This window comes from Macrobrachium rosenbergii, chromosome 12 (assembly GCF_040412425.1).
Source record: "Macrobrachium rosenbergii isolate ZJJX-2024 chromosome 12, ASM4041242v1, whole genome shotgun sequence".
In the NCBI taxonomy this organism is placed as follows: Eukaryota; Metazoa; Arthropoda; class Malacostraca; order Decapoda; family Palaemonidae; genus Macrobrachium; species Macrobrachium rosenbergii.
The window spans coordinates 2,610,557-2,628,721 of NC_089752.1; the positions used below are offsets into that span (position 1 = coordinate 2,610,557).

Here is an 18,165-nt window from a genome sequence, read left to right on the forward strand (position 1 = left end):
TATGGAATAACACCGTGATTGACTGTCCCTCAAATAAGCAAACAGAGGAACAATGCCTTGAGACTGCTTTCATGACAAGCAACACTTATATTGATAAGCAATATTTCGTCAAAGACGGGTTGGTGAGCAAAGCGTTGGTGGTTACTGCTTTCGAAGGTTACCTACTTCCTGCTAAATGGAGTCACATCATGCAATCAATAACCAATTCCTTTAACTATTCATTTGGATTTGGGTAAACTTACTGGAGTAGACCTTGAGAAAGTGGTCTTCAATAAGGGGTAATTCCTCCTGAATAGAGGTTGCTAGGGAATTTAAATTTGAAATATCTGATTTGAAAAATTATACTTTTAGGAAGTATATATCACAATATAACACCATCGTCATCATCATTAATAGCACAGGTCAGCGATTACCGAAATTATCTTGCTTGCATATCATTATCAATGTCTCCAGGCAGGAGTTTAAATACTGGGCGAAACCATTTATAACTCCTTATAAAATCTATCGCATTTTCTTGATTCGTCAGTCATTCAGTTTCTTCTTCGAGTGCGAGGGCCATGGCCCGGGCGACCTAATACCCATTTCTAGCCCAGGACCGAAGAAAAAAAGAAAAGAAATAGGAAGGAGTTCAGCCACGAAGGAAACGATAGACCTTTCTGAATCCTGAAGGAAGAGAGGATGGAAAAGCTAGGAGCAACAGAAGCAGGCGGCGAATCCAAAGCATGGCAGTGGAAGGAAATAAACAGGCAGTGAACTAAGTCATCCCAAGGGGATTATTAGTATCCACAGAGTAAGTGTGGGAAGAAGTAGACTGGCGGATGTTGTAAAGCCGCCTGGCACATGAAATTGTCCTCCTGAGCTCAGCAGAACAGGGGTTAAATAACACCTGTAGAGAAGAGACGCCACCACTTTGCAAAGGAAGATTAAAATGACATTGTTTTTCAAACGGACTGCCTTAGATTCAATCCATTCAAGCATTCGAGAGGCGAGACAAAAGATGAACTGCCCAACATATGAGTAACGGTCCAGACTGGGATAAAAGAGTAATAACATTACGAAGATTTATACACTTATCTTTGCTACATTACCGGCAATTTCACGAATGATGTGCACTTTCTGTTTCATGGGCTTTTCCTAAAGATGAGTATATGCAGCACAGTATTAGGCTTAAATCCACATACTACGTTTTGCATGACGAGTATTGACTCCGTTTTATTTTGTGCCTAGCCTAAGCTATGCCGGGTATTAGACTGTTGACTTACAATGCCAGGAATCCAGTCAATCGAAAATCTAATGTTCATTTTTTTATATATTTCCCAGTTTAGGTATCGTTGGAGGTGGTTATACATGGAAGTTAAATAAAAGTATGACGTTTTGGGTTCGAGAAATCTGTTCATTACGTTATGTTACTATTCCTTTACAAGAATAGTATTTTACTACTAAGAAAGCATAAGAATGACAACAAAAGTTTTCTATTTTACATAGCCGTACACCACGATCGAGCATCATCTAACCACGTTATGCTGTCGAAGATTTAAGGAACATGTAAATAAAACAACTACGCGTATGCTTGCAAGCATACATAAAAAAATACACATACAGTGAGAGAGAGTGTGTGTGTGTGTGTGTGTGTGTGTGTGTGTGTGTGTGTGTGTGTGTGTGTGTGTGTGTGTTTAACCAATTATTTTCCTTGTGAAAGATAATGATAAATCAAATATGTTTATATATTTTAACGACGCTAATACTGAAGTTAACAAAAAATACTTCGTGCAGTTGTATACCATAATAGGTAATCCGAAACCTGGCAGACGGCTAGACGCTTCCGAGACGTTTTTCTGTTGCTGCAAGTTTCATTATCTTTTCAAAGTACCTAATAATAGGCAGGATAAACAAGATCGCAGTATTACGCTTCTTTCAATTCAGTAAATATCGCATTTCATTCCGTTCTAAATTCTAATATATCACGGTGAAACAGAACAGAGCATAGAGCGAGTGATCAAAATAACTTGAGTTTCCCCCAAAACCGTTTTCTTTGAAACTGCTTCATGACCGTTTTCTTTTAAACTTTAAGACCAACTGCGTTATTCTTGCGGAGGTTGATACGAAACAAAATTTCAACTAAAATGTTTTTGTGAGCTGGTGAAAAATACAAAAAAAAAAAAAAGTACGGTTTTTATGACTGTAATCCTGGAAAATTAAATTTCCAAGTTCTCTTTCTTTATGGTTCATAGTTGGCCGTTGTTCATTACTCGCAATTACTAGTTTTATTCCTAAACTTCTAAAATTACAGTCACAAAATAGCACTTTTATACTATTCCCACACTTCTCAAGCCTTTTGATAATCAAATTATTGACTCGTCCTACTGACACCCCTCTCGGAAATTAGTGGTTTTTCACAAACTAATTTGCTGATGTTAATCACACTAGAATATCTTCAATTTTTACACCACCATCGTTTGATGAAGAATACCTTCATAAATCTAAGTTTTTCATTCCTAATACATTTTTCTCTCCATAACATTTTATAGTGATCATCGTATTTTTCTTGTTCATCTGTCTCTTTTTCCTGAATGACAGCCAGTGACAGTGAATGCTACAGCCATATGCTCCTGAAGTGAAAGCACAAATAAGAGATAGCATTCAGAAGCGAACTGCAAGTGAAAATAACGCACCCAATAAAAAGATTCAGTGGTGCTGACTAAAACTGATCAGCTGTTAGATCTGCCAGAAAGTGAAGAGGTAGGCCACTGGAGGTCATTGATACGAAGAAAGAAACAAAAAGAACAAGATCATACGAGAAAAGCCAGACTGTCACCTTACTATCTGAAAAGCTAGTTGAGAAGTAGGTAGCTAGACAGACTTCTCAGCCCAGGAATGTGACCAATCCAGAGTGAAAATGTCTTCAACTCAACACTATACTCTTTTTGAAATGGAAGATGTCAAAAGAATACGTTAACTAAATCTACTTTATCCAATCATTTCCATCATTAAAAGGTAGACTTTTTAAAACTGATGCTTCCTGTGATGCATGGGACTGTACCTCACACATGTAAAGTTATTTATTAACTAATATCTTGGCAATGCCATTAACAACCAAGTTGTTTTAGATCAAGATGACTTTATGAAAGAACTCTCTTAGCTCTAGGAACAGCCCATACTTTAATTATAATTGGGCTATCAACTAAAGATAAAATACCAAAGCTTTCAAAATACTGGCTCCAGTTGACAAACGCTTGAGGATTCACCAAGACTTTGCAACATTTTGATTAATGTGCTAGATATATCTATCATAACCTAAAACTACTACTATACTACTACTACTACTACAAGTCCATCAAACATTACTGTTCATTGTGTGCACACAGCTTATGCAAACTAACTCAATTTCTCCCAACTACTACCCTAAATCTCTTGACCAACATCACAGCCTTCTTTGACACTTAGTGTACAGAGGTTAAAATAAACAAAACATGTTTTATTAACTATAATTTGTAAAAATACATGCTCTGTAACTATATCCCAAGGACGGAAAAAGGACGGATCAGTAACATTTACTCACAATATTCCACATCTGAGAATCAATACAGCCTATCCAAAATAGAGGATGGCAGAGTATCACTTATTGTAACTCATCAGTATAAAATGTTTATAGAGCATGAACACGGTTTTATAATCACAACATATGGAATGTATGACAGTTTTTCTTGTGTTTGACATGGCATTCTCACAATATAAACAGTTTATGCAATATGTAGTGTGAAAACTGTATTCTTTTACCTTCCCATGTCATTTGTCAGAATTATCTATCAAAACCTGTGCTTTAAGGTTACTTATTGTTAATAGAATAGATTAGACAATTTAGGCCAAAGACAAGGCACTGGGACCTACAAGGTCATTCCGTGCTGAAAGGGAAATTGACAGTAAGGAGGTTTGAAAGGAGTAACAGGAGAAAAACCTCGCAGTTGCACTATGAAACAACTGTTAGGAGCAGGTGGAGAGTCAAATGGAAGAAAATTATTAAGTACTGGAAGAACAAGAAGCAAAAATGTGTTAAACAACATAGAGTTCCGAACTGTATTTACATGAGATTTCAAGATGTAAACCAATAAAAAGGGTACCCTGTTTTGACGTACACTTCCTGTTCTTCAGATATTTGTGAAAGGTAATTGGGAGGAAAACTTAGGCAGGCAACATTTTTGGGGAGTACTAATCATAAACTATACAATATTTCATACTTGTATGCTATGACTACATAAAAAAATTTTTATGTAGTCTGAAAATGGGAGCAGTAAAATATTAAAATTAGGCATCAAAGAGCAACGAGAACATTAAAAATGTCTGAAGAGAAACACCAAAACAGTTGTGGTCAAAGGAAAAATGCATGAAATGGAATACTCCTTAAATTAAGACAAACAGCAGATCTTGGTCCTTTGAGCTTGTAACCTACATTAATATATTCTCAAAATTTTGTATAACTCCCTATTAGGATAAGGAAGATATAAATGATTCATTAAAAATTAATATTTCCCAAATAAATACTGAACTATTCAGTCTCCAATACTGTATAACTGACAAAATACTACATTACTGACAAAATACTGCAATCACAAATAAACATCATGTGTTGTTCAAATACGATACAAGTAACAGTGTCCTAAAATGCAACATTAGTCCAAAAATAATTACTGGATCTAGATACAGTACTGATGAACATACACTACAGGTATATACACTATATTACAAAACTCATTTGAGGTGTGAAATATCTACTTTCCACATGCATACACGAAATTACAAACAATAAGCTATACTTTACAGCTAATGGAAGTTTGTTCTTAACTAAAAATAATAACCAATAGCTACCTCGACAATTTAAAGATTGAAGTCATAGCAGAACCTACCATATTCATAACGCTATAAAAAGTGAGTACAGTATATTCATATTCTTTGGATAAATGTATTCAAAATTTTGACTTATAATTCTCACATAATAACAACTCTTTTAAAAATCATTTACTTATAAAAATAGTATCAGATTTCTGAATCACAGGTACATTCATTTCGTCTGCTCAAGGATTTAATCTCAATTTACTTATCTTACAATCTCAATTCACTTATCTTACAATCTAGGAATAACCAAAAACGTTTGGTTGTATCTCCATGAATATGTCATAACTGTAGCAACGCTGGCTGCCCTTTAGAATTCCATCTCACAATCTATATAAATTTTTTATATACTGTGCATCCATGAATACAGCATAAACTGAATTTCAAAACTTACTCATTGCTGAAACTGAAAAATCTGTTCCTGAGCCAAAATACATTAGTTGAATTACGTACATTAAATATTACCACTGTTAGTAAGTACTTGTGCCACAACAGTTTACAACAAACCATGTTACATTATCCTCTGAAAATATACAATGTGCCGAGACCTAGTAAAATGGCCACAGAGCTTACCAATATGCCAGAGGCTCCATTGCAACCATCAGAAGTACAATAACATTCTTCCCAATAGACACCATTGGGATCTACTCCCCAGTTGCAGACATTTGTTACACCAGTCTCTGTAACTGAAGCACAACGGCGGATGACTGTGCGCCATCGCTGATCCCCTGCAAAGAAGGCAGCAAAAGATTAACTAGTGTAAAAAGAACTTAGTTGTGACATAAAATTCTTGACAGAATTTTACCAAATCTAATAAGAAGTTACATTAATATTAGATGCTCATTTCACTTCTGATAATGACCATCAATGAACATTCAACTTTCAAGAAACTTACTTATGATCACATTTTGGTAGGACTCCTTTTTTTTTTTTTTAAAGGTCTACCTAAGAGGTTTACCTAAGCAATCAAAAGTTGGAACTGAAAAATGTTTACAAACCTGAACAGTTACGAAAAGTGAAGGAAGCAAATGAAAACTACTGCATCACAGCTTAGGCTAAAGGATGCTACAGGGAACGCTTAACATACTAAAAGTGTTGTGGAAGTACACTATGGGAGGTATCCCCCTACTCAGGAATATATTCAATGATCGTTACTATCTTTCACAATCTTCACGAAATGCTAACTGAATAGTTCTTGATTTATAGTAAAATAAAATATTCCTCTGCAGTGCCACAAGCCAGGACTACTAACCACTGAAGTAGCAGATTGGATAAAGGCTTGTTGTTGGTGTCAATTGTTTAACATTTATAGTATTAGGAAAGTGATGATGATAATAACTACCCATCTAACTGTCTTAATAGCATAAGCATTTTAACAAAGTATATAAGCCAACAAGATATACCCCTCACATAAATTATAAAATATTGGCTCTAACTTCAATAAACCTGCAATGACCTAACTATATGACATATACATCTTGCTAAAATGTATATGTACTATGTCTATAAAGATTCCAGACAAAATGTGAATTTTCGTAATAAAATTTATTATTTGGATACTTATCTACTGGTAAAGATAGCTATATCTTCACACTAGCCAGTGAGTTAGCATTCAAATAAAAGAGGATCGCTTGACTGACCTGGAGGACTATCTAGTTCACCTGTTCTCCACCAGGTGTGTTTTGGAAGTTCTAGCTCTTGTAGAATTCTTCATGACAGCCCACTAATTTATGAAGAGGCTGGGCAGGACCTACTTTAACAGCAGGTAAAAACCAAATATGTAATATATTCTATTAGAAAAATTTATATTATTTGGAATGAATCTTGCCCCACTGTTGAAAGAATAGTGATTCCCACTCTGAGAATAGGAAGGTGGGTAATGTAGTTAGACAATATCCACTCAGTCAAGCCAGCTAAAGGCTTCTTGAATGAAACCCAAAACATTCTTACCTGATCTGGAATCCTTACTGGACATTACCAGAAGGTGGATTCCATTCAGGGAGCAAGACTCTCATATGTGCTTAAGGCAGAGCAGTCTTGCAGAAAAAACTGTTTCAGTTTTAGCTAGCATGAAACAGAAGCAGTGTGAAGGGACCCATATGCCTGGGTCTGAAAGCCCCTGAAATGATAGCCAAATAAATATAAATACTGTACCTTAATGATACAGGTACATTCCTATACAACATACGTATCTCCTTGCTCCCCATAAAATCAAAACCTTGGATTTAAGAACAGGAGCCTTAAAGATTGCTGTTTCTTTCGGTTCAGGAAAAAAAACACAACTATCAAGATTCTACAAACGATAAGCCTAGCTACCCAAGATTCAATATAGTGCAGAATAGCCTAACCTATTTACTGTACTTTACTGTACAAAGATAACAATTATGCAACTATGACTAAGCTACATGTACAAAGGCCTCAGGATACATCAAAGATGAATGTCTTGCAGTGACTATGACTATGCTGGCATTGAAATTATTGTTGATCAAATGTCAAAACCTTCTAGTGTTGGCTCAAATACTAAGTCAACTGTATCAAGAAGGAAAAGAATAGAACTGGGTGCAAAACTAACTACCATAAAGGCAGAAAAAAATGATCACGAAGCTTTCAAGAAAGCATGTGTACTGTTAGAAGAATTAGAGTTAAATAAAGAAATTGATGCACCCAATGTCAAGTTATATGCAGTTTATAGATGCACTGGAGACAAAGAATTTGATATGCAACCTAGATCCCCATTAAATCTTATGGTAAATCAGCATAACCATCGTACATTCTGGCCTAATGCAACAATATCTTGAAGATAGTAGATTAACGGCCCTTTCACTATCTGGTCAGATTCATGAATCCTTTGTCTTTCACTGAGGGTTTGGATAACACTAATTTCAATCCAAATACTAAGGTGTTTAAGTGAACAGAGTACAGAAAATATGGGAGATGTGCACGAAATTGATAGTGAAAGGCTAGCACAAAACGCAAACCTAACCTCAGACTTTAGATAACCTGATAAGCCTAGCTTAGATCATAGAAACAAATTTAAAACAGCTCACGAGCACGTAAATAGGCCTAGGCCATAAGCAGATCCTAGTAGGCCTAACGCTTTCAGTATTTAGGTAAAACCTAATACTGAGGCAAAAATTCATGAACAGTTCAACATTCACAATATTATTAATTCACCGTCAAGTCCGCCACCTCAATGGGAAATTTTAAAGGAGTTTGCAGATATTCAAAAGTAAAAACCTAGAGAATTTGGCTGAAATGCTGGTTGTCAAGCGATGCAAGGACAGTTTTCCTGCTCATGAACCAAAGGTGTTTCCTGGTGACTTGCTGAAATACCCACTGAGGAAAGCATTTTTACTACAATACTTAAAAAACATATGAACGATGCTGCTGAATGATGGACCAGGTCCTCTATAATCTACTGGAAAGTTGTGACCAGCAATGGAAAATACTATATAGGCAGTTCTTAATGATCCTAAAGAAAACAAAGCCACGCTGCAGAAATTTCCAGTTCAAACAGCAAAAACATGGCATGCTAAAGAAACTGAATGGATCTCAGATGTCTCCTGCCTCAGGAGACTTTCCCTATCTTGAGGAATATTCAGTTTATAGGAGATGAAGCACCGACGGCATGTAATCCAATATTTTCATATAATGCATAAGAAAATAAAACCAATACAGATACCACAAGATAGGAAACTTTTAAGCAAAACTGTTATGTCACAAAATCCAATGAAGTTAATGTTCTAACTACAAGTTCAGGGGAAGTTAAATCTAATGACAACCTATCTGAAGTTACAAGGAATACAGTGTTTAAGTGTATATACTGTATCCAAGAGCATGACACCTAAGAGTGCCAAGAATTTTGTAAACTCAAGTCTTACCCAAACAAATGAAGACTTAGTAGAATGTGTAAAGGTTGTTTCAAGGTTGGTCATTTATTAAAATTTTGTAAAAGATCCAACAGTTCTTCATGATGAAAGTTTAATTCAAAGGTCAAGTAAGGATGACATTCAAAATAAACCAATTTAAACTCATAGAACCCATTTAATTACATAATTGTCAACAGAAGATTGCGCCAGTATAGTTAGTTCATGAAAATGTTAACAATAATGTTCTGATGTATGCTGTTTTAGATGATCAGTCTGATGCATGCTTGATAAAGACCAGTTTTAAACAATATGAATGTAACTGGCCCAAATTCTGTTATAAAGGTAGCTACTATGCTTGAAGAAGTTATTAAAACAGTTGAGGTAAATTGTTTGTTAGCTTAATGTATAAGTGAAACTAGTACAACAGAACTACATGTGTATTCTAGGCAAACAATTCCCGCTAGGATAGACCAGATACCTAAAAGCTCTGTTCTAAAACGGCCTCATCTGAAGAAAATTGAAAACAAGTTAATAAAGTACTCTTGACATAAAAATTAGTCTTGCAATCGGCATTAATTTCATTAAGGCAATTACACCATTAGAGATTATCCCTGGTTCTGAAAATGAGCCACATGGACAAAGAACAGGTTTAGGTTGAGGAATTATTGATAATGTAAGTCTCATCAAAGATAACAATGCGAACAGCCATAGTTAACAGAACCATAGTACTGGTGACTGAAATAAGTTCTGAGAAAACCAGTGATGCACTGCTAACCAAAGTCAAGGACATATATGAACCTTACCATGCCCAGGATATGTTCAGATTTTGTAAGTTGTGCTAAAGGTGATGATGTTGCTAAGACAGTTGTGGACAAAAGGTTTCTAGCTATTGTAAAAAAGTTAATTCACATGAAGAATGGAAAACAATTGGAAATTCATTTGCCCCTTATGAGTAAGGATACCATGTTTCCAAACAATAAAGCAGTAGTAAGTACATCACCCAACTCAAAAGCTAAGTAGGTCACCAACTCAAAAGCTAAGGTAAAGAAAAACTCCAATAAACATTATAGACAAAAGTTATGCTGAGAAGGTACCATATCTGAACTACATCTGGCAGATGGCAAAGTATGGTTTATTCCACAACATGACATTTAAAATCCCAAAAAACCAGAAAAAATTGGGTAATCTTTGATTTTTCATTTAATTGTGAAAAAGTTTTGAATAGGCATTTACTTCAGGGACCAGATTTAACAAATAATTTGTTGGTATTGTGTACATTAAGGAACCAGGATATCGCAATTACACGATACAGAACAAATGTACCATCATGTACTTGTTAATCACAACATAAGAAGTTTACAATTTCTGTGGTTTAAAAATCACGACTTAGATGGCCAAATTTTGGATGATGAAAGCTTAATTATTTTCTTACAATGAAGTCAAAGGTGGTACCGCTACCTCCTGCTAATTTTGTAAACGAAGGTTCGTTTTCCACAAAGAAATGCAGCCATGTCCAGTATCTCCTAAACCAGTTTGGAAAAGGTGACAGAGTATTTGCACTCGCTCCTAATCAGACAAAAATAAGTACAACTTAAAAGAAATTTACATATTGAGGATTTACTGGTATGTGGAAATATGCATCCAGCTTGTCCAACCAATCATCCAGTCATTTCATTTTGGAAAAACACTATGGAGTTATCCGTGCTGGAAAACTACTTGGAGAATGGGGACACAAATAAAGTTGTTCAGTCTCAATACGTCCAACACTGAGTGCCAATCTCCTGATGACACAAGGAAAAAGTTGGTTGTAAATCCTGGGAAATTTACAAACATTTTGTCTAATGCATTCTTCCCTAACCAAGATACAACCTCTTTCTGAAGAACAAGATATGTCTCCACCTGGTGATGATATGAAGGAAAGGTTATAGGAGACAATGCCAGTGGAGGGGAAACCAGAAAAGGAATTACAAAACCATCTTTCAGAACCTCCACCACCCAAGTTTCTGATCCTACCTAATTTCCTCCCAACATGCCACAAGGCCTACAGTCAGTCTCCTACCGGAACCTGAGGGCTGGACAGATCCTCGAAAGGTTTTAGCTGTTGAAAAGGTGTCCTGTGAGAATGAGGGACGACTTTATATGTGAGGGACCAAAGGTAGAGAAGAATCAGGCCTTTTCACTCCTGACTTGAGAGATTGTATTAGAAATTCTCTATTATCCTGTACCAATACATCATTCCTTACTGCCTTAAAAGTTGGGTTGAGGAGGCAGACTCTTCCAACTGCCACAGAGCACTCCTGAATTCAGGTTACAAAGACAAGGCCACTGACACCTTATCTGTCAAAGGGGAACACAAAGCAGATTGCACACTAAGGAGGGACACAGAACAGTTTCCTATAATCTATCAAACTTTTACCCGACTCTAAAATAGGGTTCACACCCTGCTCTAACTCCTCAAAACACTTTTCCTGAACTGAAAGGGAATCCTACTAAAGGAGTAGCAATGAAAAGAGATGGAGACTGAGTAGAGACAAACAAAGGCAAAGGCAGTTGAGAAGAAAGGCAAAGGCAGTAGAGAAGAAGGAGAAAAGGCAGATTATGTCTTGACTTAACTATTTGCTTCCTCAGTCTATCCGATTGCCATCTCTTCTATGTCCTTGGAAACTTAAGCATAAAGTCCTTCAGCCAATCCATACATTCCTCACATCTATTTTCAAGACCACACACTACCCCTGCAACCAGCACAAACAGTGGGTCTATCTGTTTCAAAATTAACTAACACAGCAATCATCTACAGAGCCTTTACTTCCCATGGAAGACATCCTTAAGAACAAAGGGACAATTACAATACTGTGAAAATAGCTATCAGCCAAACCAACGAAATACATACAGCCACCCATAGCTGCAGCATAAAGAATTCTAACTTGAGCTAAAACATCAAGACACACCTGCTTGACAACAGATGAACTAGCCAGTCATCTGGGTCAGCCAAGCAATCTTCCTTTATTTGAGTGCCGATTTCATGCCAGTGCAAAGATATTGCTATCTAATAACAGTAGGTAAGATTCTTCCATAATAATTTTAACTTCATTCATAATAACCTAGTGAGAGCAGTCCTGCTCTAAGTAACTGCACTGTTTCATCATTTTGCCTGTTTCTTTGTAACAAAGTCAGGGGCAGAAGATAACCCTACTACCAATAAACATCATGCATTGTTGTTCAATCACAAACTTACACACAAGAAAGATAAGCAATGAAACTACTGCAAGGAAAATTAACACTGTACTTAGCACAAGAATTAAAGGTCACCTGCATCATATCTCATGACCTTGGCATTTTGATAATACAATGAACTAATAACAATTAATTTTTAAAAATACTCTAAAATTCTGAGCAATGAAACCCTAGAACATGTAAACTAGATTACAGTATCTGCAAGAAATGGCTTAACATAAGCTACTGTACATTATTTAATTTTACTTCTTTGGTACCTACTGTAGATAAATGGCTTAACATAAGCTACTGTACATTATTTAATTTTACTTCTTTGGTACCTACTGTAGATAAATGGCTTAACATAAGCTACAGTACATTATTTAATTTTACTTCTTTGGTACCTACTGTAGATACTTCGAAGTAGGAAAATGCATATCACTATGTTACTCATCTCATTCAAGATTCTAACTAAAAAGTAAGTAATTGTTATTTTTAAAAAACTTTAAATAGGCGTAACCAAACGAGCAATAATTTGTATCAAATAATTCAAAATTGGCTCAACCAAACAAGGAGTAATTGGTATCTCAAGAAATTCAAGACAGGATCTACTCACGATAAAACTTGTTACAATACTTACAGATGAACATACGGGGAGACTGCTTTGTCACTTTGACACAGAAAGTGCCCGGCGTGACAGATTCATCCTGAAAGCAATCTACGGGGATATGTGTCCTTTCGTCAAATCTCTTGTAAGCACCACACAAATCTTCATCTTCAGGATCCTCATCGCTAGAACACTGATAACACTTGATAGCATAATCTGAAAATAGTTTGATTCCAATGAACACTTGCAACTGAGGGGAAAGGACATTAAATTCTAATACAAAGTACTGTTTCCATTAATTTTCCTTAGTGTGCAATGCAAATACAATGTGCAACACCAGTAAGTGCAATGTTTTGTAATGTAAAATTACCATCCCTTTTGTAATAATGATTAAAAGAAGTTCAGATACCTCCATGCACAAATTTTGGTCATAAAATGCCAATCGGCTTCATAGGGAAAATCAATTTCATCTACATCACTTAGCCTATGGAGGCTAATTACCTTGACAGATATAATATAAATACATTTTGATGTGAAATCAAAATGTATTTATATAGATAGAATGTGCCAACAGCATTACAAAGTAATATATAAACAGTAACAGAAACCCTCTCGTAAATCACTTAAAACATCTCCTTAGTCCTGCCGATCAGAACGACAGGACAAAATTACCATAAAACTTGACATTACCTGAGGCACGATTAGTAAACACAGGGTAAGAGCAGATACTATTGTTAAATTGCAAGGATTTCACTCCTGCCCAAAAAAAAAAATGTATGTTTCCTTCAATTCTGATTTCATGTTCTTGGGGAGGGGGAAAATTGATGGTAAATCTAGGCAACAGCTCTACACACAGTAGTACCTCGGAAATTGATTTTTCCTATACTTTTAGTGTTGCTGATGAAGGAGGTGGTGGTGATTATTGTCGGTCAATTATTATTAACCTCATATTGACTCAACATGGTTGGGGACCCTTTGGGAACACAGGGTTTTGGGTAGGGGAAAACGTTTTATTGGGAGAAAGACCGGACTGCCATGTTGTTACAGAACAGTTCTACATGTGCAAAAGTCATGTGACCCATACGTTTAAGAAGGGATTGGCTAAGGAAACTTATTATAAAAGGAACTATACTAACCTAACATACCCTAACCAAAAGCTCCCCTATAAGACTGCGCATGCACGATAGCATTCCAGGATGCCTGGCATACAAAAACTATCAGTTCTGAGATTAATTACAGGTTAATTATAGTCGACCGCCAAAAAATAACAGTAAATTCTTGATAAGCAACCAAAATACAAAGTAACATGGCCTGCTCGGTTAGGTTCTGGTGATAAAAATTCATTTCCGGTTATAATGTGGTTCGGATTCCACAATAAGCTATAGGTCCTGTTGCTAGGTAACCAGTCGGTTCTTAGCCACGTAAAATAAATCTAATCGTTCGGGCCAGCCCTAGGAGAGCTGTTAATCAGCTCAGTGGTCTGGTTAAACTATGGTAAACTTAACTTAGGTTAGGTTAGGGTACGTCAGGTTAGTATAGTTCCTTTTAGAATAGTTTTCCTTAGCCAATCCTTTCTTGAACATATGATATGACTCCCTGATGACTTGCGCATGCGCGGAACCATTCCATAACACAATGGCAGTCATTGCGGAGTTAGGCGGCTTAGGCCTACCCTGTAGGCTAGTTCTACCAGGATAGGTTTCGATTTGTTTGATTTGGTCTTAATGGCCTTTGATGACTGATGACTAACCTGTCCGAACGGATCCTTAGTCCCGCCAATCGGAACGACGGGACAAAATTACCATAATATTTTACGTTACTTGAGTCACGATTAGGCCTAGGCCTATAACCTAAACAGAGGGTCAGCGCAGTAACTAAGTTGGCCTAAATTGCAAGGATTTCATTCCCGGCAACAAAAAACAAAACAAAATGTATGTTTCCTTCGATTTTGACTCCATTTGCCTGGGGAGGGGGAATCGACGTCCCGATGTTATTCCCCTGACCCCGAGGTAGGCCTAAGCAACAAAGATGGCGAACCAGTAGGCCTCATCTGGGATGCCTTACATATATTTCCTTCGATTTTGACTCCATTTTCCTGGGGAGGGAGGAATCGACGTCCCGATGTTATTCCCTGACCCCGAGGTAGGCCTAAGCAACAAAGATGGCGAACCAGTAATCTGGGATGCCTCAAATTATAGACGTAGCCTAGGCCTAACGAGCACTTGGCCCAGCCTACCACTTTGGCTATTATACAAGTGACAACCTATGCGGAAATGTCTAACGTAACCAAAACGTGGGTCTACCCTAACGATAAACAAATAAATCTGGTCCAACCAAAACATCTCTTGCCTAGGCCTAAGCTACGAGGATGGGATACCACTTCTAGTAGGCCTAGACGTACTCTACTCAGCTACGATTTCTACCCGAATCGCCTGAAAATCAGTAACCTTACGTGTAAACTTACTTGTCGGCAATATGCATAAAAGTACAGAGAGCAGGAATAATATTTTGAGCTCGTCCATCATCTCCGAGTGATTTCCTAAGCGTCCCTTCAAGTACGTTGTTTTGCTTTCAACCTGTACACAAGGTGTGTCTTGCGTCCGATTCTTTGGCAGTTTGTGTACTTGTGTTAAAATGAGGAAATATTCTATCTGTTCTTGGTTTATTCTACAGATGCAGATCTTTTATGCTTATTATTTTCATATGTGGCTGTCTTTGGCTTTTTAATTCCTAATATACTCTAATTTCTAAATAGTAGACGAACCTAAGCCACAGTCAAACGTAAACAAACGCTTCCTGCTGAGTAACATTGGAAATATTGGTTTATTGCGTTAATACATATGTTTTCAACTGTACTTCTTGAAGAGGAAAAGGAGTATGTTATGCGAACAAGTGGACAGTATTTTACCCATTTTCATATGAGCGTTTTGAGAACTTTGTTCGTTCTATTTCTCCCCGTTATTCAAACCTTTAAAAGAACCTTTTCGATGACGTCACTTCCTAATGTCTTTTGTGACCTAACAACTGCATTTCGGAATCTGATTTTGTGTTGAAACACTGCGAATTCCAGTATGATATCATTCATATATGCATAGATGGCTGGTTATTATTCGATTTCTGTTTTACATGATAGGCATTTTGTTGTTCTCCGTGTCCATATTCAAGAATCCTGCTTAATGTAAGCAAGATAGTCGATGAAATAATACTTGCGTTGCAGCTGAAATGTTCCTAAGAAGGCAGTAAACTGTGTTCTAACATCAGCTGTTTGGAACTTCATGGGTAGTATATCATCATATGCTATAGATTTTGGCTCTAAAGCTAAACAAGCAATTTTTTCGGTAGAAATTAGAAGGGAAATGTGTGTAATTATTAAATTCCCATCATCCCTCATTAGTTCAACAGGCGGGACCTTTCATGTTTGTCAAATATGATGTCGGTATCATATCAGAATGATATCGATAGTTGCTGACCGACAATTAGAAGAGGAAGTCTCTTTAGTTTAATGATATATCTGTATAACTGAATACTTTATCTCTGTCAAGCTTAAACAACCTTGTTATCAGTGTTAGTTGTTCTTTCCATAGAGTTTTCTTTAAAAACGTAATGCCCTTCCTCGTTTGTTCAATCTGACTGTCTCAGACTGAATTGTAATAATAACGATAACAACAACAAAAATGTCTTAATTCCCTTAGATGTCCACTATATCATTCATAGACATTTTGTTATGATTCAGTCTTTACCATTCAGCTTAAGAGAAAATATCAATAAGCTAAACACTGGAGCTTTGTTCATATCTAAATATGAATTAACTATTTGATATTTAGAAGTATAATTGGAAATGGGGTCGTTGGCATAACCAAGAATGTATGGTAGAAAGCAAAAAATACAAAGTGAAAGAAAATTATTAAATGTGATTATTAAGATTATAGTCTTATTTTCAAGAATGTACTTAGAAAAAATATCAACCAAGATTATGAAAATGGGTAAAAAATAAGTTTCCATATATGCACAACAGTCCTTACATCTGTGTAGGAGAGTGTTTTTAAATTATATGTGTCTGTTTCTCCAACTGATAGCTCTGGCTCCATAGAAATTCGTCCAATCAGCGCCCTGACTTCTTTTATTCAGTCTAAATCCCATTCAGTTGTAACGCCATGTCACTATTAACCAATCAATAAATTACTCTGTCAATCCTCCTGAAGGTGGCTTCGCCGATTCTTTTCGATAGATGACATTACCTTTACCTTTCTGTGACACTTAATAGGAGAATGCCATCCTCTACCTATTGGGCCTAGTGATAGGCCTACCTGTTAGTCCACCTCACCCTAAATTCACTCTGTGTACAACAAAAACAAAAATAATTCCGTTACTTTACTTTTCCTCTGATGTCTAGAATTCTTTTTTCGCTTCTAATTTCATTTGTTCGCACAGCCTAACCTCTTTTTACGGTGCAAACCTATTGCTTTATTAGAAGTTACAGGGCAATTGTTTTCCATTATTTTTCCTCTTCCCATCAAATTTCGGGTAGATCGTGGATATATACACTGTATATATATAAATACATACACACACATACAGACACCATGAGTGTGTACAGTAGGTGTGTATTGTGTGTAAAGAGATGGACAAAACTAAGTACACAGCACTCCTGCCTCCTCAATAGTGTTTCAGGATTTGAGAACTGAGCCTATCACGCTTAACCGCAATTTCAGCTCAGAAGTAAATAATGTCAAGTTTTAAAGCATTCCTATCAGATTTCCAATAGGAAGTCTAGTGTGATCTTTCGATGTCGTGTGAACATGTGTGAACATCTGCTTAAACGTGTAACCAACACTGCAAAATCAAGTGGAACTTATCAATAATTTTATAGAATTCAAAGAAATGTTCCCATCACCCTTGAGAACTGCTTGACTACGAGCCACCGCTCACTTCCCAGATGTTGCATTATATAACAGATAGTTTGCGGAAATGGAGAAATCATAACTCAACCAACTAAATCTGTCTCTCGTGGCAATTTGCCATCCTCTGTGTTCCCAAAACCTTTTATCTCTTTCTATTCTTGAGGCTATTGCTTCATCTCTTGATGAGCAAGGTCCTTTAACGGTGTTGGTACACATTTTTATGGCCTCTTTTTAGTTTTCTGAAAAGAAACCTGTTGTGCCGGCTTTGTCTGTCCGTCCGCACTTAGATCTTAAAAACTACCGAGGTTAAAGGGCTGCAAATTGGTATGTTGATCATCCACCCTCCAATCATCAAACATACCAAATTGCAGCCCTTTAGCCTCAGTAGTTTTAATTTTATTCAAGGTTAAAGTTAGCCATAATCGTGCTTCTGGCAACGATATTGGATAGGCCACCACCGGGCCGTGGTTAAAGTTTCACGGGCCGCGGGTCATACAGCATTATACCGAGGACCACCGAAAGATAGATGTCTTCGGTGGCCTTGATTATAAGCTGTAGCGGCTGTACAGAAAACTCGATTGCGCCGAAGAAACTTCGGCGCATTTCTTACTTGTTCTTATTCCTCAACGCCGCTAATGAATTTATCGCTTTGCCTCCACCTTCTCTCCCGCAATTATCGTCTGTTTCC

At 36.7% G+C, this 18,165-nt stretch overlaps 1 protein-coding gene across 1 annotated transcript; it reads right to left on the minus strand.

The window, feature by feature from the left end:
- Positions 1-3,469: 3,469 nt before the first annotated feature.
- Positions 3,470-15,193, minus strand: LOC136844328 (UPAR/Ly6 domain-containing protein crok-like). Its single transcript, XM_067113308.1, has 3 exons — positions 15,041-15,193; positions 12,610-12,792; positions 3,470-5,615 (listed from the first exon to the last, which is right to left on the minus strand). Exons 1-3 carry the CDS (start codon positions 15,099-15,101, stop codon positions 5,404-5,406), a joined length of 456 nt encoding a protein of 151 aa, XP_066969409.1. The 5' UTR covers positions 15,102-15,193; the 3' UTR covers positions 3,470-5,403.
- Between the last annotated feature and the right edge of the window lie 2,972 nt (positions 15,194-18,165).